Here is a 17,462-nt window from a genome sequence, read left to right as displayed (position 1 = left end):
AATATAGTTGACCTATTGCTTATAGTTTAAGGTGACTTCCGATACTAAGGGAGATAACAATGTTTTACTGAAGTAAAACTGGTTCCCTGTTTTAATCTTAGGATATATCGCCTATATATCTGGGTCACGGTAACAGTTCCGTTGTCGTCTGTTGATAACGTGTGTAAACAACTTACAGCTGATCGCACGGAAGAGAGAAAGGTTTATCAAAATGGATAAATTCATGCGTTCTTTTAAAATGAACAATATGAATATCTTCAGCCTGAAAGTTCACACAGTCTTAAATGACTCTCACCTTATAAGATCATATGATATACCGTAAGCTTTTGTGAGTTGGAGAAATTCAGCGTCCGATCACAGTGACCTTTCGTTTGAAGAAACCTGGAAAGAAGGTCGAAGGCTAGCTCTGGCTCACCACCTAGCGCAGAATCTGTTTGCTAAGATGTGCGACTGTCCCCTGCGGATACTGTCTACGAACGGAAATATGACCTTGGAGGTGGAGGCAGTGGAGCATTTTGTCCATACCATGATACCTTGTAAGTTGTAGTAGCGGCAGTGCATGTAACCTGCATAACATGCATATGTAACAGCGTAGAATCTACTAATCAGAATTTTCATATTAATCATCTTTTGCATGTGATCATAGACCAAGTGGTCTGATACCTTAGAGATTTAGTCATTTAAAAACACACCTAGAATGTTGTGTAGAATGCAGAATAATGCATGAAGGCAAAAAAGAAAATGAGGAAGGGGCATGCAAGCCACACCCACCCTCACTCCACATTATTAGAAATTTATATGAGTCTGTGATCTATAAGAATAAAGGCAAATATGAATTTACAATCATATTATATAAAATATTCTGTCTGTCTGTCTATATAAATATAAATTAAAAAAAATTCGTAAGGGTTCCGCGGAACCCAGTGTCTCGCCTACTTTTGCTGTTAATCGCAGGCTCAACAAAAATGAGGAAAAAAATTAATAAAAATATTCCTCTCTATACTATCTTTTGATTGTAAGTAGCTTCTGTCCAAGTTTGGTAAAAATCCAGGATAATTTATGAATCTAATAAATGTTTTAAAAACTTAAACTGCAGACTGTATGTAATGTTGACTGGAAGAAAAACTAAGTCCATTTATAAGTAAAATACGGAAAAAATGGAACAAAATTTTATCAAAATTTCCTTCTAGATACTAGCTTTGATCATAAACAAGCTTCTGTCCAAGTGTGGTACAAATCCAGGATAGTTTAAGAAAGTTGTTAAAATTTTAAAAACTTTAACCACAGAGTGAATGTAATGATAACTGGCAGAAAAACTAAGTCCATTTATAAGTAAAATACGGAAAAAATGGCTTTTTTTTTTTACAAAATTTACTTCTGGATACTATCTTATGATCATAAACAAGCTTCTTTCCAAGTTTGGTAGAAATCCAGGATAGTTTAAGAAAGTTATTAAAATTTCAAAAACTTTAACCACAGAGTGAATATTTGTGGACGCCGCCGACGCCGACGGAATGTAGGATCGCTATGTCTCGCTCTTTCGACAAAAGTCGAAGGCTTGACAAAAAACAATCGTATATTCCAAATAAAATTATGAACTCAAAAGTCTAAATAGCTTATAGTTTATCTAATTAACCAATGCGCAGACTGACATTTCATATCATATTTTTCAGGAATGATACATACAGGAATTGCTGCCACACATTTTTTACACTTTTCTTAATGGATTGAATGTACTTTCTGTGAATTCATCCACCATAATGAACAAGAGGCTCTCAAGAGCCTGAATCGCTCACCTGTTATTTTTTTTGCTTAAATCTTTCATCAATGATTATTTTTGCTTTTTACCCATATGTTCCATTTTAGCCATAGTGTCTATGTTTCTTGACGTACAAGGAAATGAAATACAAAATTTATACTAGATTCATTTGAGAAGATTTTTAAAGTTAAAAAACATAAAACAACTTGTGTAAATTTGTCCTTAAAGGGCAATAACTCCTTAAGGGGTCAATTGACAATTTTGGACATATAAACTTTTTTGTAGATCTTACTTTGTTGAACATTTTTGCTGTTTTACAGTTTATCTTTATCTTCAATAATATTCAAAATAATAACCATAAACTGCAAAATTTCCTTAAAACAACCAATTTAGTGGCAGCAACCAAACAATGGGTTGTTCGGTGTGTCTGAAAATTTCAGGGCTGATAGATCTTGACCTTTTGAACATTTTTACCCCATGTCAGATTTGCTCTAAATGCTTTAGTTTCTGAGATATAAGCGAAAAAACTGCATTTCACCCCTATGTTCTATTTTTAGCCATGGCGGCCATGTTTGTTGATTGATTAAAATTTCAGATACAATTCATAAACTAGATTCCTAAAGGAACATTCGTTCAAAGTTAAGAAGTATTAGGCACAATAGTTTCAGAAGAAAAGATTTTTAAATGTTAGCAAACTTGATGAACACATTGTGTAAAATTGTCTTTAAAGGGCAATAACTCCTTAAGGCGTCAATTGACAAATTTGGTCATTTAACTTTTCTGTAGATCTTACTTTGCTGAACATTATTGCTGTTTACAGTTTATATCTATCTATAATAATATTCAAGATAATAACAATAAAATGCTCCGCAGGGCGCAGCTTGATACGCCCACAGAGGTCGAACCCTGAACAGTTGGCGCAAGTATGGACACAACATTCAAGCTTGATACAGCTTTGCATTTGGATTGTGATTAAATATTTGACACAGCATAGGTTTCTGACACAGAATGAATGTCACGTCTAAGAACTTAAAAATTTTAAATTAGACATTCACCTATTATGGTCCAATATCCAAAATCTAAATACATGGTTAGATTCAGCATATCAAAGAACCCCAAGAATTTAATTTTTGATGAAATCAAACAAAGTTTAATTTTGGACCCTTTTGACCTCAATGTGGACAAAGTTGATAATGAGGCCCAAAAATCAAAAATCTAAATACATGGTTAGATTCAGCATATCAAAGAACCCCATATATTCAATTTTTGTTGAAATCAAACAAAGTTTAATTTTGGACCCCGATTTGGACCAACTTGAAAACTGGGCCCATAATCAAAAATCTAAATACATGTTTAGATTCAGCATATCAAAGAACCCTAAGAATTCAATTTTTGTTAAAATCAAACTAAGTTTAATGTAGACCAATTTGAAAACGGAACCAAAAATTAAGAATCTAAATACACGGTTAGATTCGGCATATCAAAGAACTCCAATAATTCAATTTTTGATGAAATCAAACAAAGTTTAATTTTGGACCCTTTGGACCTCAATGTGGACCAATTTAAAAACGGGGCCCAAAATCCAAAAACTAAATACACGGTTAGATTCAGCATATTAAAGAACCCCAAAAATTCAAGAACAAAACCCCATTGAAATTGGTCAAGAAATAAGCAATTTATACGAAGTATCTTCTTTTGCACAATACTGTGCAATTAAATATTTCTTGCTATTGCGCAATACTGTACAATTGACAATTTCTTACTATTGCGCAGTATTGTGCTATTGGATACTTCTTGCTATTGTGCAATACTGTGCAATTGAAAATTTCTTGCTATTGCGCAATACTGTGCAATTGAAGATTTCTTGCTATTGTGCAAAACTGTGCAATTGAAAATTTCTTGCTATTGCACAATACTTATTATATAATAATTTACACATCCTGTTTGGTGTGTATCTCCTACCATATCATTATTATTTGCTTTTAAATATAAATCAGAAATAACCAACTTAAAATGGAAAATTTTAAAAGAAAAAAAAAAGGAAAAAAAAAAAAAAAAAAAAAACCAAATTTTTTTAACCTCCTTATGATTCATCACCCCCAAACTCAATCCCAGCCTTCCCTTTGTGGTATGATACCTTGCAGTACAATATTAGAGAGATCCATACACTTGAACACAAGTTATTGTCTGGAAACGAGAAAAATGTGTTTTTTGGCCCCTTTTTGGCCCCAAATTCCTAAACCTTTAGGGCAATTACCCCCAAACTCAAACCCAGCTTTCCCTTTGTGATATGAAACCTTGTAGTACAATTTCAGAAAGATCCATACACTTACACACAAGTTATTGTCCTGAAACTAGAAAAATTCTTGTTTTTTGCCCCTTTTTGGCCCCCAATTCCTAAAATATTGAGGCAATTACCCCCATCATCAATCCCAGCCTTCCCTTTGTGGTATGGTACCTTGCAGTACAATTTCAGAGAGATCCATACACTTGAACACAAGTTATTGTCTGGAAACTAGAATAAACTGCTTTGCTGAGCGCAGCTGGATACGCCCGCAGAGGTCCAACCCTGAACAGTTGGGGCAAAAATGGACACAATATTCAAGCTTGACACAGGTCTGAATTTGGATTGTAATTAAATATTTGACATATTATAGGTTTCTGAATAAATGTAGTCAAAGAACTTGAAATTGGTTATATGAATTCAATTTATATTCAATTAAAGATTTCTTGCTGTTGTGCAATGCACTGTGCTGTTGCGCAATGCTTAGTAAATCTGTTGTCAGACTATAAACAAATAAAATCTTATAACTCGGAAACCTAAATTCGAAAATTTATAAAAATCAAAAGGGAGCTTACAAAAATAGATATAAACAATTTACCAAAGTTTTTGTAAAAAATGCTGAAAGCTTTTTTGAGTTATTATCCAAAAACTGGAAAATCCCCCTTTTTGTAATGAATAAAACCCCATAAATCTGAAACGTATAGTCTAAAATTTATAAAAATCAAAAGGGAGCTCATGTCGATAGAAATAAACAATTCATCAAAGTTTCTTGCAAATTGGTGATATTGTTACTGAGTTATTGTCTGAAAACTGGAAAATCCCCCCTTTTATAATGAATAAAACCCAAAACTCGAAAACGGTAAAACCGAAATTTATAAAAAACGAAAAGGAGCTCACAACAATAGATATAAACAATTCACCAAAGTTTCATGCAAATTGATGAAATTGTTTTTGAGTTATTGTCCGAAAAGTGGAAAATCCCCCCTTTTTTAATGAATAAAACCCCAAAACTCAGAAACAGTAAATCCGAAATTTATAAAAAACGAAAGGGAGCTCACGTCAATAGATATAAACAATTCACCAAAGTTTCATGCATATTGGTTGAAGAGTTTTTGAATTAATGTCCGACATGTTGACGACGGACGGACAGACGGACGGTCAACGGTATACCATAATACGTCCCGTAAACGGGCGTATAAAAATGCTTATTTTTGGCCCCCCAATTCCTAAAAGTTTCGGCAATTACCCCCAAACTCAATTCATGCTTTCCTTTTGTGATATGGAACCTTGTAGTACAATTTCAGAAAGATCCATACACTTACACACAAGTTATTGTCATGAAACTAGAAAAATGCTTGTTTTTTGCCCCTTTTTTGGCCCCTAATTCCTAAAATTTTGAGGCAATTACCCCCAAAATCAATCCCAGCATTCCTTTTGTGATATGGAACCTTGTGGTACAATGTCAGAGAGATCCATACACTAACACACAACTTATGTCTGGAAGTTACAAAAATGCTTATTTTTGGCCCCTTTTTTGCCCCTAATTCCTTTACTGTTGGTACCATAACCCCCAAAATCAATCCCAACCTTCCTTTTGTGGTATTGAACCTTGTGGTAAAATTTCATAGAGATCCATTCACTTAAACTAAAGTTAGAGTGCAAGAACCAATGTGTCTTCGGACGACGACGCCAATGTCATACCAATATACGACCACAAAAATTTTTTTGCGGTCGTATAAAAAACTGCAAAATTTCCTCAAAACTACCAATTTAGTGGCAGCAACCCAACAATGGGTTGAACGATTTGTCTGAAAATTTCAGGGCTGATAGATCTTGACCAATTGAACAATATTACCCATGTCAGATTTGCTCTAAAAGCTTTAGTTTTGGAGATATAAGCCAAAAACTGCATTTGACCCTATGTTCCTAGATATTCTAAGGAACATTTAGATGAAGTTTGAAGGTATTTGGCCCAGTAGTTTCAGAGGAGAAGATTTTTAAATGTTAGCAAACTTGATGAACAAATTGTGTAAAATTGTCTTTAAATGGCAATAACTCCTTAAAGGGTCAATTGACAATTTTGGTCATATCAACTTTTTTGTAGATCTTACTTTGCTGAACATTATTGCTGTTTACAGTTTATATATCTCTATAATAATATTTGAGATAATAACAAAAAACTGCAAAATTTCCTTAAAACTACCAATTTAGTGGCAGCAACCCAACAATGAGTTGTTCGATTCCTCTGAAAATTTCAGGGCTGATAGATCTTAACCAATTGAACAATTTTACCCCATGTCAGATTTGCTCTAAAAGCTTTAGTTTTTGAGATATAAGCAAAAAACTGCATTTCACCCCTATGTTCTATTTTTAGCCATGGCGGCCATATTTGTCGATGGATCAAAACTTCGGATACAATTTATAAACATGATACCCTAAGGAACATTTAGTTAAAGTTTGAATTTATTTGGCCCAGTGGTTTCAGAGGAGAAGATTTTTGAAATAGTTTACAACAACAGACGACAACGACAGACGACGGACGCCAAGTGATGGCATAAGCATGAAACTGGAAAGAAAATATTTGCAGTTGCAAAAGAATCCTGTAAATAAATCAGGAGAAGAAACAGTTTTTAACATGGTTAATATAAGGAGTTATTGGAAGGTAATTAAATCTTTAGGTAAATAATTTTGAAGTATTTTTTTGATAATTTTCCAAAGTAGATATATATGTCATGGTGTATTATTTGGCTTATATTTGTGTTAGTGTTATTTTGGATTAAAAATATGTTTTATTTTTAAGAAAGAAAACTTTATGTTTGTATTTTGTAAAATTTTTAATTAAGCCGTTTAATTAATTTTTACCTATGTAGTGGCATTAGTACTCGAAATGCCACAATTTGCTCAAAGCACTTTGTTTTGAAATATTAATTGGAAAGTCTAAGATTTTATCAAAACATTATAGGATAAGGCTTTGTTAATTAACGTCTATTTTTTACTAATGAGAGTAATATTAACATCTCGTGTCATGTTGAGTTATTTTATGTGTTAGTATAAATAGCGTTGTGAAATTTTGGAAAAGCAGTCACCTTTTGGAAACCTAAACTTGCACTGCTCAAGTCTATTATGCTGGATCTGTAAGACTGTTGATCAGTCTACCAGTTGACTCTGTAGTGTTTAGACAAAAATGTATTTTTGACTCACCTTTTAATTTTTAGAAAACTTTAGAAAACAGTCAGTGTTTCGGAAGCGTTACCTCTCACTACTCATGTCATGATACTGGACCTATAAGACTGTCTACCAGTCTACCAGTTGACTGTGTAGTGTGGAGACAAAATTTATCTCTGACTCATAATTTTAACTTTAGAAAATACTTTTGAGAATCATTTTATTTTGAGACTTTACATTTTGAATCTGAGATTAAGTACATTTTATGATTTAGTAATTTTGGCATTTATTTTATATTTTACATTTTAAGGAGAAATAGTTTTACTTTTGATTTGATATTTAGATTTGATACTTTGTACTTTAATTAGATTATTATTAGGTCTTTCCACTTTTCTGTGGAAAGACCTATTGGTTTTCTTCTGATTATTATTATTATTTTTTTTTCTTCTGCCAAATTTTGTTCTTGTGATAAATTTTTGTTTCGCAAGATGTTGCTTACATGTTCCGTATATGATATCGAACAGTTTATGCGCCTTTGAAATTGACCCTGCTTAACCGAATACTTTTCTTTGTAGGAGTTATCTCCCCGAACACTGTTTTCCTTGTGCGTGCATCTCCTCCGTAACCGTAAAAGAAAGCGACAAATTTATTTTACCAAATTGCTCTTTATATCCTCAGGATGTTTTGTCCAATTTTGACCGAAGGGATACGTAAACTTCATATGAGAGTTATTTCCCCTTCTGTATTTGACATTAGGGATATATAAATGTATAGCATGAATGGTAAGTGATAGAGACCTAAGGTATATTGATTTGAGTTCCTTGGTTCATTTAAATGAAATTGAGACCAAGGTCAAAGGTCAAGGTCATATTCTAAATTTTGACTTTTCCTTGTTATTTGATCTCCTCTGTCACTTTTAAAATTACAAATTAAAGAATTAGTGCAAAATGTTTGCTTAATTGTGATTAAGACATGATACATTTGGTCTGAAACAATCCAATGATATCTTATAGGAGTTATTGTCCCTGAAATGATTCAATTTAAGGTTAATTGATTATTACTCCAACTTGGTACATGATAAAGCCATAGGGTCTTTTGCAAACTGTTAGTTGACATATGACCTTGAAAAAAGTCAACCGGAAGTGACCTTGAGTGAACCGGAAGTAGTATTTTTTGCACTTATTTCATGGAAAAGTACCTAGAAACCATATATTTTTTGAATGATCATATGAGACCGGAAGTGACATTTTATAAACCGGAAGTAGCATATTATCTTCCTTATTACAGGCATAAGTATATACAAACTATATATTTTTGGAATCAGTGTGAATAAAGCTATCATATTAGACCGGAAGTGACATTTTCTAAACGGGAAGTTGGCAATTATCTCCCTTATTTCAGGCAAAAGTATATAGAAACCATTTATTTATTGAATCAGTATGAAGAAATCTATACTTTGACGCTATTATACTTTGAGTAAACCAGAAGTAGCTTCCTATCAATTATTTAGAAAATTGATGTGGAAAGACCAAGGCTTCCAAAACGGTCATATATTCCGGACAATTGTATAATGTCCGGTAAAAGTCCGGCTGGGCAAAGCATGAAACGGTCATCTACTTTTTAGTTGTCAAGGCTTTCTTAAGAGACGGTCATTTTAGCATAATTCGCGATCTTTTTGACCCAACCTTTTGCCTTTAACAGCCACACATTTCCGGTCATAAAAGTGACATGATGATTAATTACTATCAAAACAACCCCTACTTCAATACTTTCTAATTTTAATCAAGGCTAATTAGTTGTTGGACAGCTGAAATCTACCCGTTCAGGTGACAGGTAAACTATTTCCAGTACCGGACATCGTATGAATTGATCGGTCTATTCAAAGTTAATTTCTTACATTTCAGCGGTTTCTATCTAATTGATTTAGTCCAAAAGATTGAAATTATAAGAAATACGCTTATAAACATGATTTGATGAAAAATTTAAAAAGGTTTTAAATGAAAATTCGTAACAACTACATTGTATGAACTAGAACACGTGTGCGCATGTGCGCAGTAGGGAAATTTAATTATGCATCCTACATTTCTTAAAAAATGATAAAAATTATCATTGATACCTGTATCTAACGTTCATTTCAAGTATTTTGTTGAAGAAATAACGTGGAAAGAGCTTCTTCACTCAGTCGTGCTTTGTAAACGTACACGGATTTTACGTATCCGTTTCGGGTCCATGTTTTACCATTGTCAGGTCAACATCCCGTATCAGGAAAATGTGATTTTAAAAATGAAAGTAAAGTTTTTGACAACGTAATTTTGCACAAATAAAGAGTCTAAGGCAGTTATGAGCACGCTGATGTGCACACTTCGAATTATGCACTGCCAATTTAACAGTTTACGTCCGAACATCAAATTCACATCAAAGTAAAGTTTAATATCGTTTTTTTTTAATCTAATGTCAATCGTTGGGATGGCCATCTGATTACCATAATTGCCTTTTGTGACTTAGTCTTAAGGGATTAAAATCGGGATAAGATATAAAATGTCCGGCTGGCTCAAATATTTTTTGGAAGCCCTGGGAAAGACCTTAATTAATTATTATTTGGAATTGTTTACTAATTGATTTGTTATCATCATTCGTCTAAATTGTTATAGTAATTAAATAAAGAAAACCTTCCTTGAGTTTTAGCTATGCCTATCAGAACATTAAGTCTAGCGATAGACTGACCCCCTGTCCCTTGGTTCCAGCACATACGAGTTAGCCCCCCTTTTCTAACAATGCTCTGGAGTGGACCTTGGTGACATATAACGAGGACCATAATAATATTCATATTTGTCCTAGCAGTCACAATAATGAATTAACAGATCTTGGTAATAATTTCAGGTTTAGGGTCAATATTTCAAATTAATTTTGTGGTAAAGCAGTGTAATATATACTTGAAGACTTTCATGTATAGATCATGACAGAATTTGTTTCAACAAAAATATTGAACTAGAATTAGTTACATTTGTATATATTAAATGAAATCTATATTTATGGATAATTTCAACAAATTTTATGAAACCAATTTGGTTTTGAAAGCCTTTATACATTATTATTACAAATTTCATTGTTGACAGCCTGAGTTTCCAGTTAATTTTAAATGTAATATGTTTTAGCTATAGTATTTAAACTCTTTCATTAATACATGTTGTACTCATTTTTTTCATTAGGTTGAAGCCAGTTTTGTTGCAGAATGGCAAATGTTTGGTACTGGTTAGAACTATGAACGTAATACAGGTAAATTTAAAGAATTTAGGCTTTAACTTTATTTATAAAAAAGATATTCCAAAATGTCAAGGTCAAAGTGAACCTTGTAGATTCTAAACACTCTTGTGAAATCTTTAGAAGCAACAGCCTTCTATGGTGAGAGGATGCCATACTTTGCAATGCTCTTGTTATTATATGGAATATAATTTTTTTTCAGTTTGTGAGTGAATTTATAGTTAATTTATTAGAAAAAAAAATGGCTTGTTTATCATTATTTTCATTATTTTGTTATTGAACCAAAGTTGATAACAAGTAATATAAAAGTCTCACTCATTATGAATCCTATAATTATATAAATTTACTCTTAATACAATTTTTATTATATTTCTTATCAATTGTAGGTCTTATGATGGATCATCATCCTTTAACAGCAGGTTATTAGCAGCAGTTTTACAGAAAAATGAAGGATATAAATGGCTGTCAATGGTAAATGCATACATTTTAGGATAATTACATGTAGTTACCTTTGAGAAAAAAAAACTTGAGATATCATTTGAGACTCTTTAATCTAATAATGGTGTTTTGCTGGCATAAACATTTCTTTTTGGACAATAGATTTAGTAGATTTTAGTTTGCCTCAAGTTGAAACACACAAGTTCATATCTCATCAACTATAAATTGTAGGATCATATAAACTTGTACAAAGATGTCACTGACCTACATTTACCACTTCACTGACTTTGGTTATGTTAAACATCCAATTTCATATCTTAGCTACCATATGGTGTCAGATCATGCAAACTTATATACACAGATGACTCTCAGAGTCTCAGTTAGTAACTCAGCTTCCATAATCTTTTTAAATTGATGATTTAATGCATGATTGGATTAATTTTGCACTTTAATATTATTTATTACACCTTTTCATTACAAATAAATAAATTAAACTTTCAGGTAAATGCAGCATCAGAATGTTCTCCCAGCAAATTTACTCTGAAAGTTTGGGAAAGTATGAATAAGAAATTGGAGAGGCAAAGAGATAACCAGAAAACACAGAATTTAAAAGAGAAGAATTGAAACAAAAAGAATAGAAAGCAGGCCCTTCGTAGTTCAAATGTTAAAGAAGGAACAACATATGAAAGAGAAACTGAAGTAAAAGGCAATGCTTTAGTGCTTGTGACATTCAACAAATTCCTTCTCATATTCTTTATAATAATATATATAGATATAGATCAATGTGTAGATTTTGATTTTCAAACAAGACGTCTTTCAAGAAATAGTGACATCACTCAGGTATCACCTATTCCAGAGATGTAATATGCCAAGATGTGACATTTTAAATGAAGCGAGCAAAATAACTGGAATTTTCTTTTCGGAATGCCACTAATAAATAGTAATATGATATATCTGACTGGGAGCAATCTGTACTATTCAATATGGAAGGATTGACAATTTTGACAGGGAACAAAGTGAACTCTAATTATGCTATGACTATCAATCAGTATTTGACTGAATCAGAGGAGTACCGGTAAACTATATACATATTTTTAAATATAACAGTCTATATATTTGCTTAATTATTGAGGCATTAAAAATAAAGAAAGTTAAAAAACCTTTGAAAAAGTTATAATTTCATCATTTTTTGGTTATGTTACTATGTCAACTGAAAATATGTAATGTATTATTATTATGCTTCATCAAACTTAAATCATTAATTAAGGACAGGGTGACAAAGTGTTGACATTTTTTTAATCCATTTACTTGCATGACTGGTATCTATGAATCGATAATTGAAAGAAAAAAATATATGGAGATTTTTGCTAACTGCTGAGTAATTTATTTTGCTAATTTTAGACCTAATGCTTATATAAGCTGCATTATCATAATATTTGTTTAAATTTACATAGAAGCCATGTGTTGTAGCTCTGAAATCATGGTGTTTGATCTCTTTTTGTCTGTTAGGTAGTAACTCTTGCACATCAGAACAATGTAAAAACTTGAATTTCCAACTTCTTGTCCTGTTGCCATAGTAACCGTTGTGGGTAGGAACAAAAATTGCTTTCATTTGATTGTATTGTGAAACTGTATCATTCTGTTTAAGTTAAACAAAGGATATGACAACATATGTCACACTTTGTACACACAATTTTGAAAGACTTACAAAGAACTGCTGTTGATCACTGTGTCATTAGGGATCACAAAAACGTTTTTATTTAAAAAAATAGTCTGGTGACCCATATTTTTATTTTTATTTTTTTAAAGATCATTGTTTCGACCATCTTATGTCAAATTAAAAAAAATATTCATTGGACCATTTTTTGAGAAATTAAGAAAAATAGAAATTTTTAACAAAATCTGTGTTTTTTGAGTGCAGCAGTGTTGATGAAATTTGAGCCGAAATTAATAAATATGAATAAAACTGCCATTATTTGTGTTTTTTTTTTACATTTTTAATGTTAATTTTGTAATAAATGAAGAACAAACCTTTCAAAATACTTTCAAAGGCTTGAAAAAAATCCAGAGTTTCTACATCAGGTATGTATTTATGCATTCACGTGATGTACCAACTTTGGTGACCTTTACCATGGAAACGAGTCTGGTGACATTATATTTTTAACTCAAATTTTTATAGAGGCCATTGCATAGTAAAAAATTAACACTGAGCAATGAACCGTGGAAATAAGGTCAAGGTCAAATAAAACCTGCACGAATGACATATAGATCATAAAATATTTCAATACACCAAATATAGTTGACTTATTGCATACAGTATTAGAAAAAAGACCAATACTCAAAAAATTAACTTTGACCACTGATGCATAAAAATGAGGTCAAGGTCAGATGACACCTGCCAGCTAGACATGTACACCTTACAATCATTCCATACACCAAATATAGTAGACCTATTGCATACATTATAAGAAAAACAGACCAAAACACAAAAACTTAACTATAACCACTGAACCATGATAATGAGGTCAAGGTCAGATGACACCTACCAGTTGGACATGTAGACCTTACAGTCCTTCCATACACCGAATATACTAGACCTATTGCTTATAGTATCTGAGATATAGACTTGACCACCAAAACTTTACCTTGTTCACTGATCCATAAAATGAGGTCAAGGTCAAGTGAAAATTGTCTGACGGGCAGGAGGACCTTGCAAGGTATGCACATACCAAATATAGTTATCCTATTACTTATAATAAGAGAGAATTTAACATTACAAAAAATCTTACCTTTTTTTTCAAGGAGTCACTGAACAATGAAAATGAGGTAAAGGACATTGGACATGTGAATGACGGAAACTTCGTAAAATGAGGCATCTATATACAAAGTATGAAGCATCCAGGTCTTCCACCTTCTAAATTATAAAGCTTTTAAGAAGTTAGCTAACGACGCCGCCGCCGTAGCTGCTGCCAGATCACTATCCTTATGTCAAGCTTTCTGCGACAAAAATCGCAGGCTTGACAAAAATGCTAGTTTTTGGGCCCTAATATCTGAACATTTTAGGCAATTACCCCCAACCTCATACCCAGTCTTCAAATTGAGATATGGAACCTTGTGGTACAATTTTTGAGAGATCTATATACTAACACACAAGTTATGCTCCAGAAACTACAAAATTGCTTGTTTTGGCCCGTTATTTTTGAACATTTGGGGCAATTACCCCCACCCTCATACCCAGTCTTCACATTGAGATATGGAACTGTGTGGTACAATTTCAGAAAGATCCATACACTTACACAAAAGTTATGGTCCAGAAACTACAAATTGCTTGTTTTTTAACCGGTTTTTAGCCCCTTATTTCTGAACATTTGGGGCAATTACCCCCAAACTCATACCAAGTCTTCCCATTGTGATATGGAACCTTGTGGTACAATTTCAGAGAGATCCATACACTTACACACAAGTAATGGTCTAGAAACTACAAAATTGCTTGTTTTTGGCCTCTAATTTCTAAACCGTTGGTACCATAACCATATTAACCTATTTCTTCGTAGACAGAAAAAATATTACAGTCATTCCTTAAAGATAATAATTTAAGATGTAACAAGAGTGCACACGCTGAAATGTCTCGCCTTCTTTACTAATCATTGATATTATGTTGATAGTCCTAAATATAAAGCTTTATTACAACTGTCACATAAACTTAACATTAACCAAGTAAACTAAACATTGACCAATGAACCATGAAAATGAGGTCAAGGTCAGATGAACCATGCTAGGCAGGCATGTACAGCTAACAATTCTTCCATACAACAAATATAGTTGACCTATTGCTTATATTTTAAGAAAAACAGACCAAAACACAAAAACTTAACTTTGACCACTGAACCATGAAAATGAGGTCAAGGTCAGATGACACCTGCCCGCTAGACATGTACACCTTACAATCATTCCATACACCAAATATAGTAGACCTATGGCATACAGTATAAGAAAACCAGACCAAAACACAAAAACTTAACTATAACCATTGAACCATGAAAATGAGGTCAAGGTCAGATGACACCTGCCAGTTGGACATGTACACCTTACAGTCCTTCCATACACCGAATATACTAGACCTATTGCTTATAGTATCTGAGATATGGACTTGACCACCAAAACTTAACCTTGTTCATTGATCCATGAAATGAGGTCGAGGTCAAGTGAAAACTGTCTGACGGGCATGAGGACCTTGCAAGGTACGCACATACCAAATATAGTTGAACTATTGCATATAGTATTAGAAAAAAAGACCAAAACTCAAAAACTTAACTTTGACCACTGAACCATGAAAATGAGGTCAAGGTCAGATGACACCTGCCCGCTAGACATGTACACCTTACAATCATTCCATACACCAAATATAGTAGACCTATGGCATACAGTATAAGAAAACCAGACCAAAACACAAAAACTTAACTATAACCATTGAACCATGAAAATGAGGTCAAGGTCAGATGACACCTGCCAGTTGGACATGTACACCTTACAGTCCTTCCATACACCGAATATACTAGACCTATTGCTTATAGTATCTGAGATATGGACTTAACCACCAAAACTTAACCTTGTTCACTGATCCATGAAATGAGGTCGAGGTCAAGTGAAAACTGTCTGACGGGCATGAGGACCTTACAAGGTACGCACATACCAAATATAGTTATCCTATTACTTATAATAAGAGAGAATCTAACATTACAAAAAATCTTAACTTTTTTTTCAAGTAGTCACTGAACCATGAAAATGAGGTCAAGGACATTGGACATGTGACTGACGGAAACTTCGTAACATGAGGCATCCATATATAAAGTATGAAGCATCCAGACCTTCCACCTTCTAAAATATAAAGCTTTTAAGAAGTTAGCTAACGCCGCCGCCGCCGTAGCCGCCGCCGCCGGATCACTATCCCTATGTCGAGCTTTCTGCGACAAAAGTCGCAGGCTCGACAAAAATGAAGAAAAATCTAAAAAGGCAGATTTTCTCAGTGAAATGTTTTATGTACTTCATGATCATGTATCAATGTATCTAATAATCAAAATAAAATTATTAAAGCTTGTTTTGCCACCATCAATAAATTAAAAAGGTTGAATAACATAAAAGGTGGCCATGTGTATTTACATCCTTGGTTTACCCTTACCACTACCACAGAATGAATAGGTCCATAGGAGAACCTGTTGATTTGATTTAATGATCAACACATGATAGTGATATAGAGTCAGAGAACTCAGTCTTACAAATAATCTTTCAGTCTGAAATAACAAAATGAATTTTGATGTTGTATTCCTTAATTAGTTACAAATTCATATAACATAACAAAATGCTCCCTTCATTAGGTACAATCAAAGCTCAAGTGTTATTAGTGCATACCATCAATATGTAAGATTTTCAATTATGAATTCGGACAAGTGAGTTAAAGAGTTCGGACAAATTGATTTTCCTGCAACTTGTCCGAAGGGACAAGTTAGAAAAAATGATAATGTAGAGAACAGTTGAAGTGATGCCACCAAAATTCAAGATCTGTATTTTGTGGTAATAAGCATTGTGTATAAGTTTAATACCATTTGGTTGAGGCAAACTAAAGTTAGAGAATGGAAACAAAAAATTCAGCAATTCTTTCATATGTAAAGGGGCATAACTCTAGAACGGTAATGTGAAACCACCAAAATTCAAACTTGATCTGGGTTTTGTGATAATAAGCATTTTGTATAAGTTTCATAACATTAGGTTGAAGCAAACTAAAATTAGAGAACGGAAACCAACTTTTGGATGCATGTACATACAGACGGACAAGGGTAAAACCTAATGCCCTCTCCGCTAAGGCGGGGGCATAAAAACTCAACTGGCACTTTGGGCCAAAAGAGCTGAAAAGGGTAAAAAGTTGGGCAATACCTCTTTATATAAAGTATTGTTGTTGTTGTTTAGATCACTTGTTTAAGCAGAGGTTAAGACCCAGAGTTTTAAGAATTCCATTATAATTATTATATGTTGATAATTACTCTCCTGATGTTGAGATTTCTGATGACCAGAAAATTGATTTAACATGGCCGAAGTAGTGGTCTTTACTTTAATGGTCAATTCAAAATGAAGAATTTTTCAAATCTTGCTAAAGATAAAATAAAATAACATTGACATGTTACCTTTGGTTTAGCAGAAGGAACAGGCTTAACAATCCAAGCATATTGAGAATCCACCAGTCGTAATGCATTCATGGCTGCCAAATAACATTGTGCTTGTCTCTGCAGACCTCTTTTTCCAGAACATTCACGACTCAGTCTCATTGCATGTTCATACATCACACTTCCAGCTAAAAAAACAAATTATCAACCTTTTTAATTTAGATATAAACAAGAATGTGTCCCTAGTACACGGATGCCCCATCCGCACTATCATTTTCTATATTCAGTGGACGGACGAACGAACGTTTGAAATCAACCAAAGTTTAATTTTATACCATTCAAACCTTAATATGGACTTATTTGAAAACAGGGGTCAAAATATAAAAACTAAATGCAA

General features: G+C 33.0%; 1 protein-coding gene across 2 annotated transcripts in view; it reads right to left on the bottom strand.

The window, feature by feature from the left end:
* The window catches only part of LOC127705750 (nuclear pore complex protein Nup160-like), a 240,824-nt gene that overhangs the window by 77,245 nt on the left and 146,117 nt on the right, over nt 1-17,462 (bottom strand). Inside the window, exons 27-28 of one of the 2 annotated variants that reach the window (XM_052210099.1) lie at nt 17,087-17,253; nt 306-566 (exon numbers count right to left, since the gene is read on the bottom strand). In XM_052210099.1, coding sequence (XP_052066059.1) covers nt 471-566; nt 17,087-17,253 — 263 coding nt within the window. In that variant the 3' untranslated portion in view covers nt 306-470. Of the gene's footprint in view, nt 1-305; nt 567-17,086; nt 17,254-17,462 lie in introns of those variants that run through there. The other variant, XM_052210098.1, reaches the window with a different exon arrangement.

This window comes from Mytilus californianus, unplaced genomic scaffold (genome assembly GCF_021869535.1).
Source record: "Mytilus californianus isolate M0D057914Y unplaced genomic scaffold, xbMytCali1.0.p SCAF_6, whole genome shotgun sequence".
In the NCBI taxonomy this organism is placed as follows: Eukaryota; Metazoa; Mollusca; class Bivalvia; order Mytilida; family Mytilidae; genus Mytilus; species Mytilus californianus.
The sequence above is the reverse complement of the archived record's forward strand: the minus strand, read 5'-3'. Positions and strand labels throughout refer to the sequence as shown.